This window comes from Athene noctua, chromosome 6, assembly GCF_965140245.1.
Source record: "Athene noctua chromosome 6, bAthNoc1.hap1.1, whole genome shotgun sequence".
Taxonomy (NCBI): domain Eukaryota; kingdom Metazoa; phylum Chordata; class Aves; order Strigiformes; family Strigidae; genus Athene; species Athene noctua.
In genome coordinates, this window is record NC_134042.1 from 40740749 (window position 1) to 40764337 (window position 23589).

The following is a 23589-nucleotide window of genomic DNA, read 5'->3' on the forward strand; positions in this document are numbered from 1 at the left end:
CAGAGAGCAAGATCTCTCAGATACACTAATATTTTTAGACCATCATTTTTACTGCTGCACACCATATTCCACTCCAAATGTGTTAGCAGCAAGCAACTCACCTTCTTCCTCTCTGGAAAAAACACTGGATAAGCTCATGGCACCTTTTGCTCAGAGTTCCAAAGGTAAGAGGTTGGAGGTTACTGTTACACTGTGTTGCCTGTAGAACTGCAGTCCTTAATTCCATCTCCTAAGCTTAGTATCACACTTTCTTTTTTATATATATATATATATATATGTGTGTGTGTGTGTGTATGTAAACCTATACTAGGTATTCAGACAAATACTGGACTGCCTTATTGTTGACGTTCTCTATCTGTTCTGTCAGTATGGGCTGCTAACATGACAGCATGACAAAGTGGGGAGATGTTTCACTGTAACAGAGCAGTAACACTGAGCCAGTCATTCTATCTTTATGTTACCACCACCACACTTTGAGGTGTCATGGTCAGGAACATATTTTCTGCTTAGAACTGGAGGAAAGAGCATCCATCCAGTATGAGTTTCAATTAAATGAATTCAATTTAATTCTCCCTTTATTATGATGTTCTCACTGTACTCGTATAGAACACTTCCTCTGATAGAGCTCTGCTTATGTATTTGTTCAGTCCTACTAAGAGAAATCTGCTATTCCCCTGCCATACCTAGGACGAGTAGCAGCAATACAGGTTTCCCTGCAGAGCCTTGTTCATTCACTGTAGCCTTATTTTACAAGAATTCTTGCCAGGGCTGGGATGTGTTTCCAGTCTTGCTATTGAGATTCTCAAAGTTTGCTGTGAAGAAATGGAGTAAAATGAGCAAAGGAACAGCAGGCCATGATGCAGGTGCAAAATATCAACTTGGATAGTCAAATCTGAATCAATACTAAAAACCAACTCCCACAGTATGCACCACATTTAGTCTGCTAGTAAACATCATGTTGATCCTAAGTACAGTATATGAAAATAATACCTTCTTCAAAACATGAAGACAAGCATAAGATAGACAAGTGCTTTTAAGCAGAAGATCTCAAAAGGATTCATAAACTTGAGTCTCATGAGCTTCCCCACATTGAAAAGCTATCATGTGGAATTTGGGCATGCTCAAAGTTACCCAGAAGCTGAATGGTAGAACAAGGAACAGGATCTAATGCAGTCACAACAAAATCCTACAACTGTTGAGATGCAGATTCTTAAAAAAACAACCAGCCAACACAACACAACAAAAAAGCCACCTACTGGAAAACCTGTAAGTGAGTGAGAAGAGTCATTATCTTCACAAATGCATAGCCTAGTAAGAGAAGGAGAGCTGAGAGCATAACATGCATAACTTTTATTCTACATGACTAGTATTTTTTCTAAAATCTTTACGTTGACGTGTATTTTACTGCATTGTTTGAGCTGCATCTTAACTGATTAGAATAAACTGTTTGGATTTAGAGCATCAATCTCTTTTAAGCAACTAGCTACAGTATCAGTCATTGTTAAAACGTTTGATTAATATTATTATCAATGGCTTGAAGAAAACTATGACTTAAATTTTATTTGCTTTTGAATCAGATAAAAAGTTGCTTTTCCTTTTAGTCAATTTATAGTTATATACAAATATTCAGCAGTTACAGAAACTACATCAAAATCAAGTATTTCATATGATTGCATAATCTGCACATTCTCAATAAAGCCTGAGGTTACTGAAGACAGGAGGTGAATACTTTCCAGAGTTCTCCAAAAAGTAAATATCTTTTACATCTAAAAAAATATACAGAAGTTAACTGTCATTTAAAATACAATATGAAAACTTGTTTTTTGTAGATAACATTTCGTTCCTAATACTGAAGCTCAAAGCAGCCTTTCACATTATTTTTAACCAACCTCTTCTATCAGGTTCTAAAAAGAAAAACTACTATGGATGTTCAATGCAGAATGCTCTCTAAGCTCTGCCAGAACAATGCCATAACTAAATATTGAGACCCTTCAGGAACAGAATACCAAAGTGGTAGGTAAGCAGCCCTCAGAACCTTCTGAGGTTTTCCTACAAATTGTCAGAGAAACACAAAATAAGGCACTGCTGTTCTTGTTAGATCTCTAACAACGGAAGCACAATTGGGTCTCCCACACCGCGTAGTTGTGCTTTTCCTCACACTCCAAATACTTTACAAGTGGTCAGTAACCTTCGTTCTTTAGCAGGTAAGTGGAAATGTTTCGGGGAAGACTTAAGTGCCTTCTGTTTCTCAGACTGTTGAGGAAACCACAAGTTTGAAATACACTGTAAACCACATTTTGCTGTTACGCTTTCATGAGCAAGTTAGATTCTATACCTTGATATTTGATCCAATAAATCTAACAGACTGTAACACAGGGGCTTCACCACTTTCCTTAGGCACCTGGAAAACTGAATGCAATGTAGGAGTAGAACAGAAAGTCAGTTTGGCTACTCCAGAAGGATTGAATTTTGGTCATTCCCCCCAAGGAGGCCCATGTTGCTGTTTTGTTTTTTCCTGGACTTTCCTAAGATAATGCTTTTAAAATAAACAAGAATCGATTTCTTTCTGAGAAAATCTTAAGGAATAAAATTAAAAGAGAAAATCCAAATAATCAGAAAAAAAAAACCCTCGGCCAAATACTACTTCAGCTAATTGTTTTTAAAAAATTACTGTCTCACTTGATGTTTCTTGGAATTCTTGCTGAAGGAACCTCTTACAAAGCCTACACTGATGAACCCCAGAACTAAAGTGGAGGAAAAAGTGGCTGCTCATATGGAAGGAGAGTTCATGCTTTCAAGGTTAAATACACAGCAGAAAAGAATTATCTTTTTTTTTGCTACTATAATTTGTGTTTTGAAAAAAACCTGTATTTGAGACTTTTTTATGTAGTACTAACTTCTATCTCACCTTGCAGATATAGCAAATCCTTAAGAGTGAACACACTGAGTATTTTTAAGATAGCTTGAATATAAACAAATTTTTAGATTGCCTGAATTTTTAATCACATTTTAATTTTTTGATACTCAAAATACAAGTTTAGGATTTTCCCAGATATCATCCAAATACGGGATAGTTAAGTTTAACAAAAAATAACTTTTTATGTGCTCAAAATGTAGACTGAAGGCCTGAAAAGGCAAAAGCACACATTCTGTCTCTGCTACAACTTCATCTCTAAAACTCTTTAACTGAAACGCAGACAGCAAAGAGAGGTTGATGATATTTAAAAAAAAAAAACCAAACCCAACACCATGGAACTGACCCTTTAAGTAATAGCAACTATGACAAGAGTCTACTGAAGGGATTATGTAGTATCACAGCTTCTGAATTATAAATCATGTGTTTTGAGGGGAGGGGGGAGAACTGCATCAGACCAAATAAAGATCAGGGTTTAGGCAAACCAAATAAAACCAAGTAATCGGCTTAAGTAAAACATTGTTTTCTAGCTAACAAGCTCAGTGCCACAAATTACTTTCTCAAAATGGGCTGACAGTTCTTCCACTTAAATATTACCTGTCTTTAACTTTCCTTTGAAATTTGCCACAAATGCAGAGGTACTTTCCCTGATGTATTTCCTAGTAACCTTAATTTTCTGTGCATGGCCAAAGCTTGTGTATCAAATGCCCTAAAAAGTTTGAGGAAAAAAATAATAAAAAAAAATAAAAAATAAAAAATAAAAAATAAAAAAGAGAGAAGAAACATCAGTTGTGCTTTAGGTGAAGTTTAGACTTAATGCAAAGAATTATGTTGACTGAATTATGTTCATTGTATTGCAAACTAAGCACTAGCACTGTAAGCAAACTTCATTTCAGTTCACTTCAAATAATAAGCACAGAGTGCTCCCCCCACTTCTTACTTTTAGTCTTCAAGATTGAAGTAATCTGAAGTCACCCGACAGAGTTCTTGAAAATAAGGGTGCTGTAATGCTCCATGGGCTGCAATTCTCTCATCAGGATCATATTTTATCATTGCATACAGGAGTGAGAAGCCTTTGGGAGAAATATTGTGCACAAGAGGGGGTATTCCTTTTCCTTTTATAAAGGGGAAATCAAAACTTACAATTCTTGACCTGTGTTAAGCAAGTTGAGAACAGTTATTCATGCATATTCAGAGAGAATTACATTTACTGAAAAAATTATTCTCATCTGATTTAGGTAATCATTTCTTAGGGACAAGTAATACATGGAAAAAAAATGTTTTCTTTCCTAACAAGTCATGTCATTAGCCTTAAAGATACTGTGGAAATAAAAGGCCAGGTAAGATTGACACAGGCTCAGATGTCCTCTGCTCTGCCTGCAACAATCACGGATGCATGACTGTCTCTGTGTAGGGACAGAAGACACTGCTCTGGGCAAGCAGCCATCACAACAGAACTAGATTTTTGTGGTGGTTCCCTGAGCAGAAATTGCACACGGTTGTACAGTTGTATTGTGGATATTTAAACAGTGAGATTAGTAACTATGGGAGTGCATACTTACTGCTTGAACTTGTTGAGAGTTTTGTTAGCTGAAGTGCCTGTAATGTCATGGATTTTTGAAATTTGGTCCAGCTCATCAGATCCTGGAAAGAGAGGCTGAAAACTGCAAGGTAAGAGATAGTATTAGCACTAGAGAAGACACAATTAAACTAGTTTAGTATAGCTGCCACTGCTTAAAAAAAAAAAAAAATTATGAGGAATAGGCATTTCAGAATCACTCATTTGTGGACAGTTTAATACCAACCAACAACGGAAGGATAACTTGTGAGTAGCAGATCAGTACAACTGCATGTTTGAATGGAAAGAGTAGTTTGGGTTATTAAACAGAAACCTTGTTTTCTCCTCACAGGTTTGGGGTAAAATATGCAAAGAGAACATCCCTCCTGGTGAAAGGCAATGGATATGGGATTGTGTTTTCCTCTGGTGAAGTGGCAGATCCTGGAAGGCAACATGTTTTCCTCATTTTAAGACAGCAGAGTCAAGCAGTCCCTCTTGCTGTGTATGCACATAGAAATACATATTTGTAAGAAACATTCCATTCCTAATACACAGGTTCTTTACAAGCAGCAATGCTGGAAAGATTGTAATTTGAACTGCGTTCCTGAGACTGATCCTCAGTTAATATAAAAGTTGCACAGAGTCCTTGAAAACATTATCATAATAGAGCAATCTGACTTACCAAGTTAAGTCCACTAACATTTGCTTCTTGCACATGTTGCTTTTTTCCATATTAGCAGAACATTTTCTTGGGCTTATAATTTAAGAAACACTTCAGTAGCATTACATGATTCTTGAAAGCAGTCCTCTTTATAGAAGGGAGAAACTTCTTTTAACTGTTTGCAAATTCAATCAAACAGCTGGCTGCACACTCCTCTGAATGTCTTCATAAAGCTTTGAGTAGAGGAAGAGAGAAAAGAGATCTGATTCATGTTGTGCAGCTATATTAAGACAAGCAGTTGGGAGTAGCTTTTGTGTGAACTACAAAAATGTGCTGTCTCTAAATGTAAAACTGTAACATAGTGAAGAACAACTGTGCAATCCACAAAAAAAATGTAATCCAGGAACCATGGCTGGTGCCACAGACAGTGGTTTGGCTGCTTGAACCATGGGACTCACTTTGAGAAACCTGGCCTACTGGGGGCTGATGGATCCATCTGTCAGAGAAGGGGAAGAGCATCTTTGGTCATAAGCTTGTCAAACTGGTGAAGAGGCCTGTGAACTAAAGTTGCCTGTGGAGGGGAACCTCCATCCATCCATCCCACTCCTACCAACTTGATGCCAGTGCCTGCATAGATGTCCAGAACCTGGAGAGGAGTCACAGGTGCGCAGGAGAGCACCTGAAGAGCAGCAGCCATCCCAGCCAGTGAGTCAGCTTCATCGGGGAATCAATTTAAATGCCTCTATGCAAATGCACATAGCATGGGGAATGAACGAGAGGGGTTAGAGATGTGTGCACACCTGCAGGGCTACAATCTTGGCATCATGGAGATGACAGGAGCATTGGAATGGAGGGATCCAGGCTCTTTAGGAAGGACAGGCAGAGCAGACCAGGTGGGGGTGTCACCCTCTATGTCAGTGACCAGCTGGAGTGCACATTGCTTGGCGTAGGGATGGGAAGGGAACCAATCGGGAGCTTATGGGTCAGGATTAAAGGGAGGGCAGGGACAGGAGACGTTACAGTGGGGGTCTGCTGCAGGCCACCTGACCAGGAAGACTGAGCAGATGAGGCCCTCTGTAGACAGATAGGAGCAGCCTCACATTCACAAGCCCTGGTCCTCATGGGGGACTTCAACAACCCCAATACCTGCTGGAGGGGCAACACAACAGGGCATAAGCAATCCATGAGGTTCCTGGAATGCGTTGATGATAACTTCCTTCTCCAAGTGACAGACAGAGAAGCCAACAAAGAGAGGGGCTATGCTGGACTTTGTTCTCACCAACAAGGACGAGCTATTGGGAAGTGTGAAGCTCATGACTGCAGTGAAATGGTGGAGTTCAAGACCTTAGGGCAGCAAGGAGGGTGTGCAGCAAGTTTGCTACCCTGGACTTCAGGAGAGCAGCCTTTGGCCTCTTCAGGGATCTGCCTGACAGGGTAGCATGGGATATAAGCCCTGGAGGGAAGAGGGGCCCAAGAAAGCTGGTTAATATTCAAGGATCACCTCCTCCCAGCTCATGAGTGATGCATCTCGACAAAGACAAAGTCAGGTAAGAACGCCAGGAGGCCTGCATGGATGAACAAGGAGCTCCTGGACAAGCCCAAACATAAAAAGGAAGCCTACAGAGGGTGAAGCAAGGACAAGCAGCCTGGGAGGGATACAGATAAACTGTCTGAGCAGCCAGGGATCAGGTTAGGAAGGCCAAAGCCCTGATGGAATTAAATCCAGCCAGGGACATCAAGGGCAACAAGAAAAGTACGTTGGTGATAAAAGGAAGATAAGGGAAAATGTGGGCCTTCTCCAGAAGGAAACAGGAGACCTGGTTACCCAGGATATGGAGAAGGCTGAGGTACTCAACTTTTTTACCTCAGTCATCACCAGCAAGGGTTCCAGCCACACCGCCCAGGATGCAGAAGGCAAAAGCAGGGACTGGGGAAGAACTGCTCACTGTAGAAGATCAGGTTTGAGACCATCTAGGGAACCTGAAGGTGCACAAGTCCATGGGACCTGATGAGATGCAGCTGTGGGTCCTGAGGGAACTGGCAGCTGAAATGGCTAAGCTACTATCCATGATATTTGGTAAGTTGTGACAGTTTGGTGAAGTTCTCACTGACTGGAAGATGGGAAACGTAACCCCGATTTTTAAAAAGGGTAAAAAATGAAGACCCAGGGAACTACAGGCCAGTCAGTATCACCTCTGTGCCCAGCAAGATCATGGAGCGGATCCTCCTGGAAACTATGCTAGGGCACATGGAAAATAAGGAGATGGTTGGCAACACCCAACATGGCTTCCACTAAGGGCAAATCATATGCCTGATGAATCTGATGGCCTTCTACAACAAGGTTACAGCATTAGTAGATAAGGAAAGAACAACTGACGTCACCTACCTGGCCTTGTGCAAAGCATGTGACACTCTTGCACATGACATCCTTGTCTCTAAATTGGAGAGACACAGATTTAATGGATGGACCATTCAGTGGATAAGGAGCTGGCTGGATGGTCACGCTCACGAGTTGTGGTCGACGTCCAAGTGGAGAGCAGTGACAAGTGACGATCCTCAGGGGTTGGTACTGAAACCAGCGCTGTTTAACATCTTGGCTGGAGACATGGATCAAAGATTCAACAGCAAAAACTGCAAGATGAACTTAAAAAGAAACAAACCTGTCCATAACTCCCTTTAGCTGAGCAAGACTATATCTTTTTTCATTCTATAATTTCTAATAAACATCTCTCATTTCTCTCCGAGCACATCTATCAAGTCTCTGAAAATGTGCAGTGGTTGCAAAGAATGAAAATTGTTACATTAAGCTAAAAGCATGAGGAAATATCTTTAAGGTTTTTTGCCCTAAGAAAACTCAAGTTTGCAGCGTGTAATTTTCTTGCCAAACTTCAAAGCTCACCTGATTCAAACTGAAATGGAAAAACATGGCATTTTTAAAGCTTTTGGTCCCAATTTACTTTGCAAGAGAACTGCCACATTTGGGATTTTTCTGTTAAGAGTTTTCTGACCGAAGTAGAACTGTTTCTACAAGTTAGCAGGCCAAGCATAAGGGTTGTCATTTAATGTGATGGTGATGGCAGCAGCTGCACTTGCCATGTTGAGGAGGAGGAAAGAAGTAAAGCAAATGTTATCACTCCTGGTTGCATATCAGAGACAGCAGTGTGGGAGGAGAATAAAGAAGAGCTGCTGCTGTTGCTAGGGCACAAAGATATTGGAGAAATACTCATGGTGGTTATTTTTCCTTTTTTTCCTTGAAGACCAGTGACAAATTTTTTGAGCTCATTTTCATAGTCATTGAAAAGCTTAAAGGACTTTAATCCAGGGTTTCCTGAACTCTTCCTTCATCAGAATCCAACTTCAAAATATTCCAGGACTTAAGGTCCTGGCACAAGGTTCTTAAACACACTTATATTAGAAATCAAAGTAGTAAGTCAGATGAAGTGTCTTATCTAATCTCCTCTGATTTTGCAGAATAGTAAGTCAAAAAAAAGAAGGAAAAACTTTACCATGAAGTGCATTAACAAGATTGGGTATAGTTAGTGATGCTCATGACAGGAAATGAGCCATACTCTATAAAGCAGAGAAAACACATTTTTACCAAACTCAAATATGAAGCCAATGGACAAAAACCCAAAATGCAAACCAAACGACAAAACAAGTAAATGTTTCAAAAAATGTCATTTTACTTGTAAATAATATTTGTTGGTACTATATTCTCTTGAACGTCCCACTGCTTTATTACTAACCTGCCATAGGATGAGGAGAGTGCCAGACAAGACAGGATTACTGCCTCATGAACCCTACAAACTAGTCACAGAAGCTTCCACAAAACCATGGAGATCATAATACCCTTATACCACATGCTCCTTATGCGAGTTGTTTACCTTTGATTTTCTTGATTAATAATAAGGAAGACCCTCCACTGAACAATGCACCTTGTGATTTCACAGAAAACACAGCCAGCACGCCACATAGCAATTTTATAACTATAGTAGCCATTTGTAAGTAAGCATTCAGGTGCTCAGTACCAGCATGCAGAGATACATTCTTGGGGCTGCTTAGAATAGATGCTCCTACAAGATCAAAAATCTCCTAACTTCGGGATATTCTGCTGCAAAAATAAACAAAGTATTTTGACAAATTAGAAACACTGAAATATTCAAGCAAAGATTTTCCTTAAACTCAGGAAGTAGTCACTGAAAAAGAAATCACAGATTACTTTAATAAACTTTCAGAAATCCCAGGGGTAGTATGATAGCAGTAAAACTGCATTTACATAGCACATAGCTCCAGGCTTGAAGATACCTGTGTCCCATAATATGTGCAAATACCGTTCCATGCATCATTAAAAGAAAGACCTAAAAGTTAACTGAAAAGCATATAGACTATTACTGAAGGGAAGACTGTTAAATAGGTCATCTGGATTAAGTTATTTTCTTAGAGTTCTTGTATTTAGCAGTGATATAATAGGTGACTTTGGCTTCTCTTTGTAATGGCTACTCCTGTCCACTTCTAAGACTTAAAAGAAAAATTTATCTCCAGAAAATAAAATTTCATAAACAGAATTTTGAAATCCTTTCTTTTCAGACATGAGCAAAATAATATTCTGAAACTGTCAGAAAAACAGATTTCAGAGAAGAAACCTTCTGAAAGCTAATACCTTGTGCTCACTTTTGTATGAATAACTTCCACTAAACATGGGAATTGAATGCAGAAAGAAAGAACTGCAGAACTGAACTCTACCACTTGTTTCTAGGTTAACACTGAAAGAAAAATATATACTAATAGAGGAAAGAGAGCAGGTTTTTAGATTGGAGTGACCACATGCAGGCTGTAATGCATCTCATTCATTTCAGGTTTTAGCCAATAACAAGCTTGCTTGTTCATTCCTCTAGATCAGGAATGTGGTACTAGAGGTAACTGTATTTTTTAAAAAAACTGTCCTTTTATTCATGAAAAAGCACTACCTTCTCAGAATAAAGAGAAAAATACTGATAATACTTTCAGTTAAATATTCTCACATACAATTAATTACCTTTATTAATATGTTTTCTGGTTTCACGGCTCTGTGAAATATCCCATTTCTGTACCAATATAAACACACCAGAGAGAAGAGTTCAGTGAAAAGATAAACATTATCAGTGCTTCCAGTTATTTGCAAAAAAAAAATACTTAAAGAAACAAACACTTTCTTCAAAAACTCATCAACAGCATAGTAAAAAAACCCAGAATTTTGCCACTGAGGTGAGACAACAGCTACAATTATGGGAACTGGGGAAAGGGCAAGCCCGGGAAGGTGAGGCCAGGCTTTCTGCTTTGCTCTCACCAGGGTTACCAAAGGACTGCAAGGGCCACCCCTGCCCAGGAGGCTTCCTGCAGCAGGTCCAGAAGTTCTTTGGGGTGCTGACAGCAGCACGGGCTGCCTGCTTACTGCCTTCCAGGGCTCTGCTATAGGCAAAGATCTATCTGGGCAATGGCCTTTTTTCTCCCTGCAGCAGTCTGCTGCCCCAGCAGATTCTCTGCTTAGAGATGACCCTGAAACAAATGTATGATACATTTACTGTAAAGCTGTTGCTCAACCAGGTCTCTTACCTATATGTAGTCAAGAGATTTGCATAACTGGTACATGTAGTTCTTAATTCTTTTTTTCCAGGTAATGGCTTTCTCCTTTCTAGAATTAAATTTCAAGTCATACAAATACTTAACAAACAACAGAATACAAAAAAATTAGTCTTCAGCTTCCAGTAGTGCATTGATATTTTCCAATTATACTATTTCTGTCATTTATAGCTAGCTTTGTAATCAATTTTCCACTCAATTTCAGACATAATTTAGATTTCAGTATGCACCAGAATAGCTCAGCTAACAACTGTCAATTCAATAGTATGTCATCTGCCTCAGCTTTTACTGCGTGTTTTTCTTGCAGTATCTGTTTCCCCAAGTTCTAACAAACTGCAATATGTCACTTCTAAACATCTAATTTCCTCTCTAAACAAAGTAACTATCCTTAAGGTTCAAGATTCCTATCAATCACCTCAAATTACTGCAATGCTTAAATGACCGATTCATGTTTGACTTGCAAATTAAAGGTTAACCTATGTAGTTTAGCTTTCTATTGCCACTGTGCAATAATGACAGTTATAAAATTTATCTTTTTTCAGAGCCGTTCAAGTAACTACTCAGCTTTTTTCTTTCATAGGCTCCAAAGGTCTTTTAAGCTTGCTGTAATGCCTTTATGTAACGCTGCAATGTCATCAAGGCAGGCAGAAATGATCACATTTTTGAAAAACAAAGCAGGTACTGATCTGCCTGATGACAGTAGTATGAGTAATTGCCTGGGGAGGAGGAGAGATTATCAGGACACTAACTCATTGAGGCTGCAAGTCCTAGCAGCCAGGGGACTTGTGTTCCTAACCGATTACAGTACTCCTCCAGTCAGCCACATAATCCACTGAGCAGGATTAGATAACAAAGCACTTGGAACGGAGTACCATTTACATCGGGAATTGTAGTATTATTACCCCAGTAGAGGTAAATGGTGTTTTCAACATTAGGATTTTTGTCTTTTATAGTAGAAAAGATTTTATAAAATACAGCTATTCAAACCCACTCTGATTATTATTCGTATTTAAAAATTCAGGCCTTCATAAAGAGAAGTCAAGCTTGATTGTTTTTTTATTACAGGTCACTAGTAAAATCTGGAGCAGATGCTCTTCTACCTCCAGATCTATCATTAGAGAAACCTTAGTTGGAAATAACAATGAAGCGAATCATAAGGCAGCAGCACTTGAGGCTACAATTGTTTTTGCTTGAGGCATCTTCCTCACCTCTTTCCGAGCCGTATTTTTTTCATTGCTTTAAATGACCAAACTGTTCTTGATTAAACAAAAGGCAGGACTGTTTTTTCATTATTAAATGACCTGTGATACCACTATACATTAATAGCAGGAGTATTGTGACTTTGTTTAAAGACAAATAGCCTTGTCTTATTGAAATAACATTGATCTGTCAGTTTATTAAGGAAAAAAACAGGAGGATCAACTTTCCACATTAGTAGAATTACAGTGAACTGTTCTAATTACAGAAGATTTAGAAATTAATTTTCAGTCAACCCTTGCTTCAAGTTTTTCATTAGAAAATTTTGTACAAACCATGCTTGCCTCTAGATCTTTTCCAACTTAAAGCTTCAAGTTGTTCTGGACCCACACTAAACTTCATTTTGCAAGATTCAGAGTAGTCAGAAAATGACAAGCATTCATAGTACTATAGCCTGTAGAAATTTACCAAAAAATCACCTCAAATGTAACTACTTTTGTACACTCTGAAAACTGTTTTGTGACAGACCATCGCTAATGAACACAATTTAATTGTTCTACAAATTAGTAATGCACTCCTTCAAATCACAATGCTGAAAATTCAAAAGGAGCTCCTTCTACTTGTCACTGTTACCTAGATATCCTCATCTGATAAGTATTCCAGCTCAGAACTATGATTAATTTTCCAATTTAATTACGTACTTGGAATCTTTGCCATATTTATTGTTTCAAATGACTGCCACACGTTACATTTCTTGACTTTGCAATAAGACACAAGTAGAGTTGTTCGAGGGAGAAAATAAATAAAACACTCTTTCTGCCCCCTAGAAAATTGTGGTGTTGACACATCCACTTTGAAACTCCAAAATTAATTTCTGAAAAATGCAAAACACTTAGCATAAATGAAATACTTTAATACTCCAAAATATCAAAATTATTATGATCTCCATAGGAATCTGTTGTTTGTTTTCCCATTTTATTCTATGATTTGACAAGCTCCACCCCACATGGCACCACCTTGTACAAGGTAAAAAAAAAAGACACTGTATCATGGGAAACACAGTCCAGGCACAAAATCCAGACCATAAAGAAGAACCAGCAGTTTAAAGAAGTTCAGATGGACCCAGATTAATGTTTAGATAACCCTTAATTGCAGCATTTCAGATTACAGTTGAACACAGATTTCATTTTGAACTGATTCACCATGTCATAAGAAAGGAGGTCTTTAAAACTAAGTGGCAAGAAAACAATCTTCTTATGGAAAAATTGAATTTAATAAAAACTGTATTTTAAAATTAAAAAAACATACTGGAACATACTGAAACTATTAGACTAATTTCCAGCTGTATACAATGCTTAATGAGGAAGGCTTTTTCACATGAAAAGAATGAAACACTGAAAAATTTAACCAAATGAAAGCAAATGCTCTGAGGTTAAAAAAAAAAAGGGCAGTTAAAGAGCAAATCTAAACATTCTGATTTTTTATAACTGAAGTACAGTATCTTTCCTGGAAGAAGATGATGCAGGATTGTTTTTAGTGCACCGGACTAACTTACTATCCAATGAGGACTCCTTCCTAGATGCTATTACTCTGGCTTTACAACTTAACAAATGTATTCTGGAAAATATTAAATTATTATTATGGAAAATTATCAAACCCAGCAAATATTCATGTCAGCTTCAGCAAGCAACTGTATTTTAACCTCAAATTCTTATCTAGGTCAGGAACAGGTTTATTCCTTTTGTTAGAGTTATGAATATTCAGTGTCACTAACATTATGTTTGGGAGAAAGTCTTTTTATCTATTCTATTGCACTGAATGACAGTTGCATGCTCAGTTATTTAAATGAATCTCCCAACTGTTAAGACATTATAAATTTTTAATTATTCAGAAAAAAATCCTCTTTTAATACTGAATTATAAGTAAGTGCCCCTTCATTTGTTGTAACCAACTCCTTTGGTGTCTATATGAGGTGTGATTTTAAATCAGCTTTTGTTCTATACTTTTTTGTAGGATCTCCTCCTTAAGCTTTATTTACTTTGACGAACAGCCCCAAAATTTTTAAATACAGAAGGTTTCAGGCAACGATGTTATTTTCTAGAGAAAACTTGGTAAACGGCTTTTACTAGCTATAAAATCTGAAAATTATTATTCATTGATTCAGTAATTTTTGAAACAAATGAGAATTATTTTTTTGTTACGTCATTACAGTCCTGACCCAACAAAGGCTCTATTTAAGTTGTACTTTTTTTTTTTTAACATAAAGCAATTATTTTGTGCTTTGCAGTCAAGGTTGTTTCCCTGTTTTCATGTAAACTTTGAGTGTAGAAAGAGATGGTCACTGACTCATTAGAAACCTTCTGCATGCATCCATGCCTTAAACAAGTGGGTATATCACACTGGAAAGAAATAAGGAGTAAAGCAGTACAGCACAAAATTTCCCTATGATTTTTATAATAGGTAACTGTGAACAACCAAGGGAAAATTAATTAATTCCATTTTGTGATCTATACAAGAAAGGTTTGTGTGTTTCTTAAGCATATGCTACATACCTTTGATCAGCTCACAAATATTCAGTTCCAAAAGTTCACATATCAGTGAAAGGGAGCCAGCTTTTTATCTTTGAAGAAACAAATAAGAAGACTTTAACCTAGAAATGCTCATTTGTACACAGCGTAGAGAAAAGTACTTAGATTAATCAGTATTAAAATGGACATTTTCATTTTTAATTGATACTTCATCATAGAAGTTTTTCAACTTAGGGTCTGAGGTATCAGTTTTAGGTTATACTATGCAAAGTGTCTGTTGCAAAAGTTAACTGATTTACTCCATGAAGTTATTTGCAGGCATGTTTTCTGGGCATATCACACTGTTAAATATCAAGAATATTCCAGTAAATTAACTGATACAATCTTACAATAAAAGACAGGAAATCCATTATGCCACATATGAAAACACTTTCTAGTTAAGTTACCTGTACTGTTCTATTGCATGGAAATGAGTACCTGACTGGAATCTGTGTTTTGCTGACAACAGCAGTTTTAAGTATTTTCATGATATGATAATACATCTGACAGTTTATTTTCCATTTCGCTGCCCTGCAGAAGCAGACATCTTTGAGTCTTTACTTCTTCTTATGTGATAATTGCATTAAAGCACATCCCCTCTGCAATGTTCCATTAACCCAGACAGCAAAAGGTTGAGAGTACAATCTGCAGTTCAGTTTGCAGACAGACTGAAAGAGCTAGGCGAGCTGGCTGCCCATCTGGATTACACTTTGTTAACAACACGGCAGCTGAAGCTGAGAATTCCAGAAAGCTCAGCTGCTGACGTGATTACCGGCTTTCCATGTATTTGTAGAAAACGGGCCTGTCAATAACGGTATAGTATCAGAGCCTTAAGCAGAGGAATAAGACAGCCTGAAAAGCAAGCAAAAATTACTTTAGAGCAGTCAACAAGTTTTGTGTCAAGTATTTGAATAATGGAAGTATATGTGTGCTGTTGAAATGGAGTAAGCGTTGTCATAAAACATGATCTCTTTATGAGAAGGAATATGTCCCCAGAAGACACTTAAGTGCCTAATGAAGCTAAGGAACCCAACTTCATCACAGACTGATCTCTTCCCAAATTCATATCTCAGCTGCTGCCTAATGCAGAGATACAAACTTCTATTATTTGCAAAGGGGTGTCTCTAAGGTTGCCTATAAAATGATACTGCCAAATCTCTACTTGCCTCAATCTCTAGTTCAAACTGACAAGTCAAACCAAGATCCTTGAAGCACCAGAGCCTATTCCAGAAGATAAGCTCTGAGTGTGCCGAACCAAAATACTGTCTGCAGTAGACACGATGCTGTGCAGTTAAATTATTCATTGGATATGGAACATGGGTTGAAATCACCAGCAAGTATTACATATTATGATATTAAGTTTAGCTATGCTTAAAATGTATCTAGTCTGTGATTTTAATACTGATGTTGAAATATTTCTGGTCTGCTGCAGAAGAGTCAAAGTGAGAGCAACATGAGACTTTCTCAACAAAAAAGGTGTGAAGACTTCCGAATTTGACACATCTATTGTTCTTTTCTGTTAAAATAACATGCTGGTTAAGTGCCTACAGGTTGCCTCTAGACCCAAAAGTTACTGGATATCATTCAAAGAAAGGAATAAGGAAGAAAGAAATGAACGCACCATGCTTACAGAACAACTTCATGTAACAAAAAGCTGTTAGGATACAGACTCAGCCTCCTTAGCGTTTGTATTTCTCTCAGATTATGCACTTATTCCATAGCAAAGTTGAATTAAAAAGAAAAGTGGAAGGTTGACTTGCAGTCAGGGATGGATTATAATTGTCTTTCTTCCCTGCCAAGAGACTGTCAGAACCTACTCTACTTTAGTCTGTAATTGAACATTCAAATGCAGGACCTGATAAATTGTTTGCCTGCTTTGTTTCTTTATGGAGCAAATCAGTAATCAGGAGAATGGCTTTATTCCTTTTTGCAGTCTGGAATAGCTGGATTTACCCAAACAAGATAAGTAGTAATGTGTTGTGCTCCAGACATCAGTTACCATGCCGAGGAGCTATGTGAAGGAATTTTGTGTTGCATAATAGTACATACAATACTGCTTATTCTGCGCTGGTGTAGCACACATTCCAACTACTGCGCAGCATGATGCTGAAAGCAACCATCTAGCCTTGCCAAATTTAACAATTAAAACTAAGTTTTGATAGTAACCTCTTACATGAAACATAGACACTACCCAACTATCATTTAACTATTATGTTACCCTCCTAGACTTTAATAAAAAACAAAACTACATGCTACAGAAACTCTGGGGAGGAAGTGGGAAACAAAGAGCTTTGCTCACTATTTAATGGATCAGAACAGGGCATATATGCCTTTTCACAGACCTAAAGCTAAACACCAAAACAGTATTTTCCAATTTGAAACTATGAGAAATGCCTTGTATAGTCAGGTTCTGTTTAAAACATTGTTAACTGTTGCTAAAAGAGTTCATTGCATCAAAAGAATTTGTCAATTTGTCAAAGGGTTAAAGGCCTAAAACATGTTTTAAACATGCTACATGAAAAAAGAGTCTGCTTGTTATGCCCTACCACTGAACTGTACACCATCTGCCCTTGATACAGTTAAGCAGTTAGTTTAAATACTCTTTTGATTGTAAACTAGACAATTTGGTCAGTTGTAGGTAACGTATAAATGAACCAACAGTCTCTAACAACACAACAGAGAATCAGAAGCCACGTTACTTGAAGATATTTGAGTTGTTTTTTTTTTTTTTTTAAACGTACTGTCTTTTAAGCTGAGTTACATTGTGGAATCTCAACTAAGAGCAAAATGTCCCATTTTACTTCCTATGTACAAATGTGTCACTCCCACTGATCTCACTAGGAACTTAATACATTTCACTGAGAATACAAAGTCAGTGACCCAAAAGGCATGGTTTGACACGTATAGGAGGAGAATGTCAAGTCTACGTCTACTTCCACACAGCCGTCTCTTCTATTTTCCTCACTGATAAAAAGCACCTATTTTGTGACCATAGAGTGTCTTGCTGATGGATGTAATTAAATATAAATGCAAATACAAAGTAGTACTAATGCTATACAGGGACTAAGTATAAATACAGGGGTTTTCAACTTGCATTAAGACTGTATTTAAAGTAAGATTGAAAAAAGTATTGTCCAGGTGGAGGACTAGTACATTTTCTCCTCTTATTATTTACAGCAATAAGAAAAGCAGCACAAGTATATTCAGTACATTTGGAAAGGCAGAAATTAACTATTTAGTCCTCATTCTTCTCACTCCACCATCAATCAAGTGGTGAGGCGCAACATTTAGTACAGTGGATGACATCCATTAGAGTACTCAAGGAAACAACCCCAATGCCAAATGGGAAGGCTCTACATAATCAGCAGCAGAGTTCTCTTTCTGTACTACACGCAAACCTTTTGAATACATGTGTATTCAAAAAACTCCACCAAGTCTTAATTTTGCATTTCTCCATTGAATTTAAACAAGATTTTCTGTAGTACTATGATTAATTATGCATACCTTTCAAAATGTTGCTTCATGTGTTTACATGGATAGTACTTTCCATCCCTATGACTCAGTGTCTTCAGAACATCAGAAAATGTTCTCTCTTCTATCTCACCAACTGATTTGCATTCTAAAAACAAAAATATACTGTTTCAATATGTTTAAAATAGAAATTGTTATGAAGATTGCATATCAAGCCATACTTGATTTGCTAAATTCTGACCAATAGAAAATTTTTAAATAGTAGGGTTTTTTGTTAACACATAAGCATTTATAAATGTCTTAGACAATAAAGTACTACCTCCTTGCTTGGAAACATGATGCCTTGCACACAGCACTTCATACTTTTTTTGCTGCTACAGCACATTAGCAACACATACCTGAACTTCGTGATTTTTTTTTTTTTTTCTGAAAAAAGCATTGTACTGAAAACATAAAATTACCTTGAAAAGCAAGTGTCTTGTCATTGTTCCAGCATGGGTTTTTGGTTGTTTTGGTGGGTTTTTTTGGGTTTGGGTTGGGTGTTCTTGTTTGGTTTTGCCCCCCCTCCCCCTTTTTTTTTTTTTTTTTTTTTTTAAGCAAAGCAGTTGCTGATTTTAAAGCTTTATTCCCACATTAAATTCAGATATTAGTTTTGCACTAGGGTAAAAATAATGCTTGGCTTTAATAATGACGTGCACCAAACAAAGGGATGTGAAAATCAGTCAATAATAGTTCTGCAGAATTTTAAGAGACGAAGCAGATAACATTAGGGTTATGAAGAAAGCTTTATTTATATTAATTTCTGGGTCTTTACCTAATTTCCTTCAGAATTGAAGTTTCTTTTCTTTCCTCCTTTATTCTCCTTCAGCTCTGTGATTAACTGTTTCTTACCAATCCCACTGCCTGGTTCCCTTCACCCACTTTGTCCTCCTGTTTCCCTTTATTTTTAGCACCTACAGATTCTATCTGTGATAATTCTTCCAGTAATTTCATCTGAGCAAAACCCAGTTCTGGTTAGCTTTATCCTGCTGTTGCTTTTGACACAGTCTTATTATTTAAGAAAGATCAAACCCCAGTCATTTTGAGGGAAGCAGAGCAGGAAACCTATTTTATCATATTCAACCGTTTGTGGGAGTCAGAATAACTGCAGAAGCCTTAAGCTATGTCGACAGCAGTAAATTCAGTTTAGTGTAGTTGTCTGTATTAGTTACTGTGACAACAGTCCCTGGCATGGATTTGGCCTGTGACAACCACCACTGTCCTAAGCACCTTCCCAGTCTGATGCGAGGACTCCTTCTAAGGTCATTCCTACAGCAGTTTTTGTCCTACTGCCTTGTTTTGGAAGATCAGAGAATTTACTAGCATAGATGTGGGCCATTTCATGACAGTTGCTCTTTGTGTCCAAGAAGATTGCCAGATATGTTTAATTTACAAGTATAAATACAGCCTCACAGTGGAGAAAGCCTGCCAAGAAATTTTGCAGAAGGAAAAGTTACTTAGGCAGGGACATTCTAACACTGTCTTCCAACTAACAATCAATTGGTGTTGTCTTCATCTCTTTTCTCCTCCCCAACTTTTGCACTTCTGTTAAAAAAAAAAAAAAAGGTCTTCCCTTTGCTTGTGATCCAAATTTTGATTAGTAGATACCTTCCCCTTGCAAATCCCTCTTTCTCCAATACAGTAACCAGTACTTCTGTGAGAATTGTCATTTGTTCTCATTTTTACCACCTGCTGCTTAGGTTTTCTGATCATTATCATGCTGGATCATAAACTTAACTAATTAGGCCATTTAAATTTTAAAAATAGGAAAAAGCAGAGTAATTTAAAATCAATGACACATCTAATGCACTCTATACATACAATTTACATATTGAACTATTTTAAACGCAGAAACAGAACTGAAAATCATCACGGGTAAAGGAGGCAATCTCTAACAGAGACTCCAAAAGACAGAAGAGACATAAGACTGTTTAATTCATGTAGCTGTTATTTGATAACTGGCCAGTGCTTTAAAGCAAGCTGGTCCCTAGCCTTTGGTGTTTGTTAGGCAACATGACTGAGCAAGTAACATGCTTTGTCAGCAGAAATCACCCTGCACTGTGCTCTCTACCCCCACCTTAAGTTTAATTTCCTATCTAAATAGCTACATATAAGAAGGAGATTTTAAATTCAGGATACTTAAATCCCACTCTTACAGAATGCCAAAGAAAAAGCATCAACAGATTTTTCTGGTAGCAATGCATGCTCTCCAATCAGTCAGATGCACACTGGCCACGTTATATGTTCATACAATGTCAGAGCCAGTCCCCGTGGCAAAAAATAGCCAAGGCAGATAAAAAAAAATAGTTATTTGTTGACCTGCTCTTTGATTCTAACAAATGGCAATCCCATATGATTCTCTGGCATAAAAAAAAAAAAAAATCAAATCATATGTACTGAAAATAAGATCTGAATATCTATGGTACATGAGCCCTAAGTGTTAATAAACCAAAGTACTTGGGCAGAGAAATTCAGGGAAAGGATTACTGTACAAATTTATTTGAAATATCTTTAGATATATAAAGAAGTCAGATAGTATATGTTTATATAATTTGGGTTTGTTTATATTTTCTTCTATACATGTATTTTGCTCCTACAAGAAAAGTCCAGGTGACTGTGAAGGGCCCAAAAGAATTTGAGTTTTTAAAAACATTTGAACTGAAGAGTTTTAATAGTGTAAGAAGAGTTAATTCTTTACACACTTTTAAAACAATCTTACAGCACCAAAGATTTGTTTCATGTAAGTGTGTAAGTTTTGTTATTTTAAATTTTACAATAGAGTGCTATATATACACAAAATAAACCCTCTACACATAACAAACAACTGAGGCTTTAACCTGGCACTTAAGAGAGCACCATCCATTGAAAAGCAAAGACCTGAATAATTTCAACTGATTGAATAAAATGCAGAATCGGGAATGAAAATGGCATTATTTGAAATGTCTCTTTGATGCGTAAAATCAATGCGTAAAATCTCAACAAAACAGGTCACTGAAGTTGAGAGCTTTTCTCCTACAGAGAACATGAGAACAATCATGTGACAAGTTATCATTTAATGAGAACCTGAAAGGAACTCAAGACACTGTAAGAGCAATAGCATAAAAGTTTATATAGAATAAGAATAAAATTTAGACTTCAAATGTACTAACAATTTAATACAAAATTTGAATCCACAAGCCAAGATTCCTAGAGATTCTTAACAATCCACTTCAGCACCACATAGATCCTTCAAAAGTGACCAGGTGACAAAAAACACCACCAAAACAACAGACTTCAAACACACACTGAAAGAGATCAGGTCAAAGCACCTCAATTCTTACTACAGCTACAAACCAAAACTAATTACCAGTTAGTTTACCCAAGTTTATGGTACTCAAAGATGAACGACAGAAATGTCAGAAATTTTATCAGCATTTTAAGACTGAAAGCTTTGAGGATTAAATTAACAGCATTTTAATTACACTTGCATATAACACTAGAGAATAAAGAAGACCTAAACACTAGTTAGCAATTCTTTCATGGCATCTATAACAAGCTAGATATTACCTAACCTCTTCCTTTCTTTCCCTCTGTTTTAGCACACACAGATGTTCAGGCTTATAATGGTTGGCAGAAAAGCAGATAAAGGTTAAGAAGAATAAGCTGTAGCAAGCTGATCTAGTGGCCATGAAAATGGCCATGAAAATGGCAGAGAAGTAATCATTCAACAGAAGAACAGTTTAATGTGCAAGAGGCTACAGGACCCAGGGAATTAAGAACAATGTAAATTAAAGTTACAGACAAGTGATGGAATTCAAAGACTATACCCATATTACTGTAACTAGACAGCACAGAAAATCAATCATCATTTGAAATTAAAGAATTTAATGCAAAATGGCAGAAAAGATAGCACTACAAAAGTCAAAACAGACAATTTATAAAAACCTAAAGCAGATATTTTCTTGCAAAGATTTCAAGATGCTGAGGAAGAGAAAGTAATGAAATTTAAATATGACATTAATGCATGTGGGCAGAGAGACACGACCGAAAAAAATAAGAAGGCAACAAGAAGTTCAGCTTCAGTCACAAGATCATAGCACATAATTACTGCATTCAGAAGCATACCAAATGTGTAGGATGTGACACGGGATGATTTGAAGAAGGATGATAAGTAACGGAAGGAAAGGATTGCAGAATAATGCATGATAAAACTCAGCAATTTCTGAGAAAGTACTCAGAGAGACCAGAAGACAAACAGGCCACTTCTTCACAGGAGTGGGAGAAACATTTATTAGCACCCTGTTGAAGAGAGCTGGCAACGCAAAGAGAGAGCAGCGTTTACATGTACGAGCTCGGTAGGGAGAACCAGGAGCTGGAAGCGGGCTGCAGCGACAGCAGTTTCCAGGGACTGCAAAAGCACCTACCACCACCTCAGCCCGGGCGCTCTCCGCGCTGCTCGGGACCCCGATCCCCTCGGTCGCCGGTGACAGCCGGCCTCCTTCAGAGGCGCCGGGGCCCGCGCCACCCCCCAGGAAGGGCCCTCTGCCCGCGGCCTCCACGCCGAGGTCAGGGCCCGCTCCTTTCCCTCACACTCCCTTACTGTTCATCCTGCGCTCGCCTGCAGGTCTCGGGGTGAGCGAGAGAGCGGCCGGGCCCCGGCCGGGCCCCCGCCGGGCCCCCTCCGGGCCCCCTCCCGGCCCAGCCCTCAGCGCGCCATGTTGTGTTCCCGTCACCCTGGCAACCGCGCAGGCTCCAGCTCCCCCGGCCCGCCCTTTTCCCGCGTCGCGCCCCTTTCCCGCCCGCGCGCCGGACCACGCAGGCGCACCGCGGCGGGGCGGGGCGGACGCACGCGCAGTGGGCACGCGCGGGGCTGGCCGCCTCCATTGCCCGCCTCTGCGCGCCGGGCGCACTGCGCATGCGCCGCGGCCCCGTAGGGCGGGGAGGCCGCCCCGCGGCACTACGCGCTGGGTCGGTGGCGTCGGGGTCGCTTTCGCCCTTCGTACCGCCGCGTGTGGCTTGGTCTGTGCGGAGCCATTCTTCCTGCCTTCCCCGAGACGGCGGCGTGGAGCCTGGGGTCGGTGGGGGGCTAGTACGTTGTGCAGCCCTCGGTCCAAGTCGACGATCGCTCCGTCAGTCCAGCGGCGGCACCGGTGGCCTTGGTTGGCGTCCGCCGCTTGGGCGCAGGCGGCCGGTGCGGGCGCTTGGTCTGGGCTGCGCTCCGACGGGCTTGTGTTGATCTGTGGTGATCTCCTGGTCCCTGGCGGTTTCCGTGTGCCACTGCAGGCGGGAGCTCGGCGAGCTCCGCGTCGGGCCTCAGAGAGTGCAGCGCCCCTCCGCAGCTCCCGGCTTGCGGGAGGAGTAAATGGAGAGACGGGGACTGGGCCGCGGCCCCGCCGCTCCCCGGTGACCCCGTTCTCCTCACCGAGTAGTAGTCAGCCGGCCTCCGAAAACCTGCATTTTGGAGAGGTGTCCTCACCCCCACTTCGTAGTGTTTACCTTTTGCTAACCGGGCGAAATGTACTTTAACGTAGACTTCAAAGCTGGGAAGTTGTTTTTAAATGCGTGTGTAGTAAAAAGCAAAATG

At 39.0% G+C, this 23589-nt stretch overlaps 1 protein-coding gene across 1 annotated transcript; it reads right to left on the reverse strand.

Annotated features, from left to right (window-relative positions):
* Window positions 1–1802: 1802 nt before the first annotated feature.
* MOK (MOK protein kinase) lies at window positions 1803–23462 on the reverse strand. The gene is given in 14 exon segments (XM_074909181.1): window positions 1803–2253; window positions 2336–2536; window positions 3512–3624; window positions 3895–4067; window positions 4477–4578; window positions 9069–9244; window positions 10169–10222; window positions 10729–10804; window positions 14498–14569; window positions 16147–16225; window positions 17258–17268; window positions 18021–18135; window positions 22606–23351; window positions 23428–23462. Coding segments are annotated over 14 exon segments (2052 nt in total). The 3' UTR covers window positions 1803–2154.
* Window positions 23463–23589: the final 127 nt, after the last annotated feature.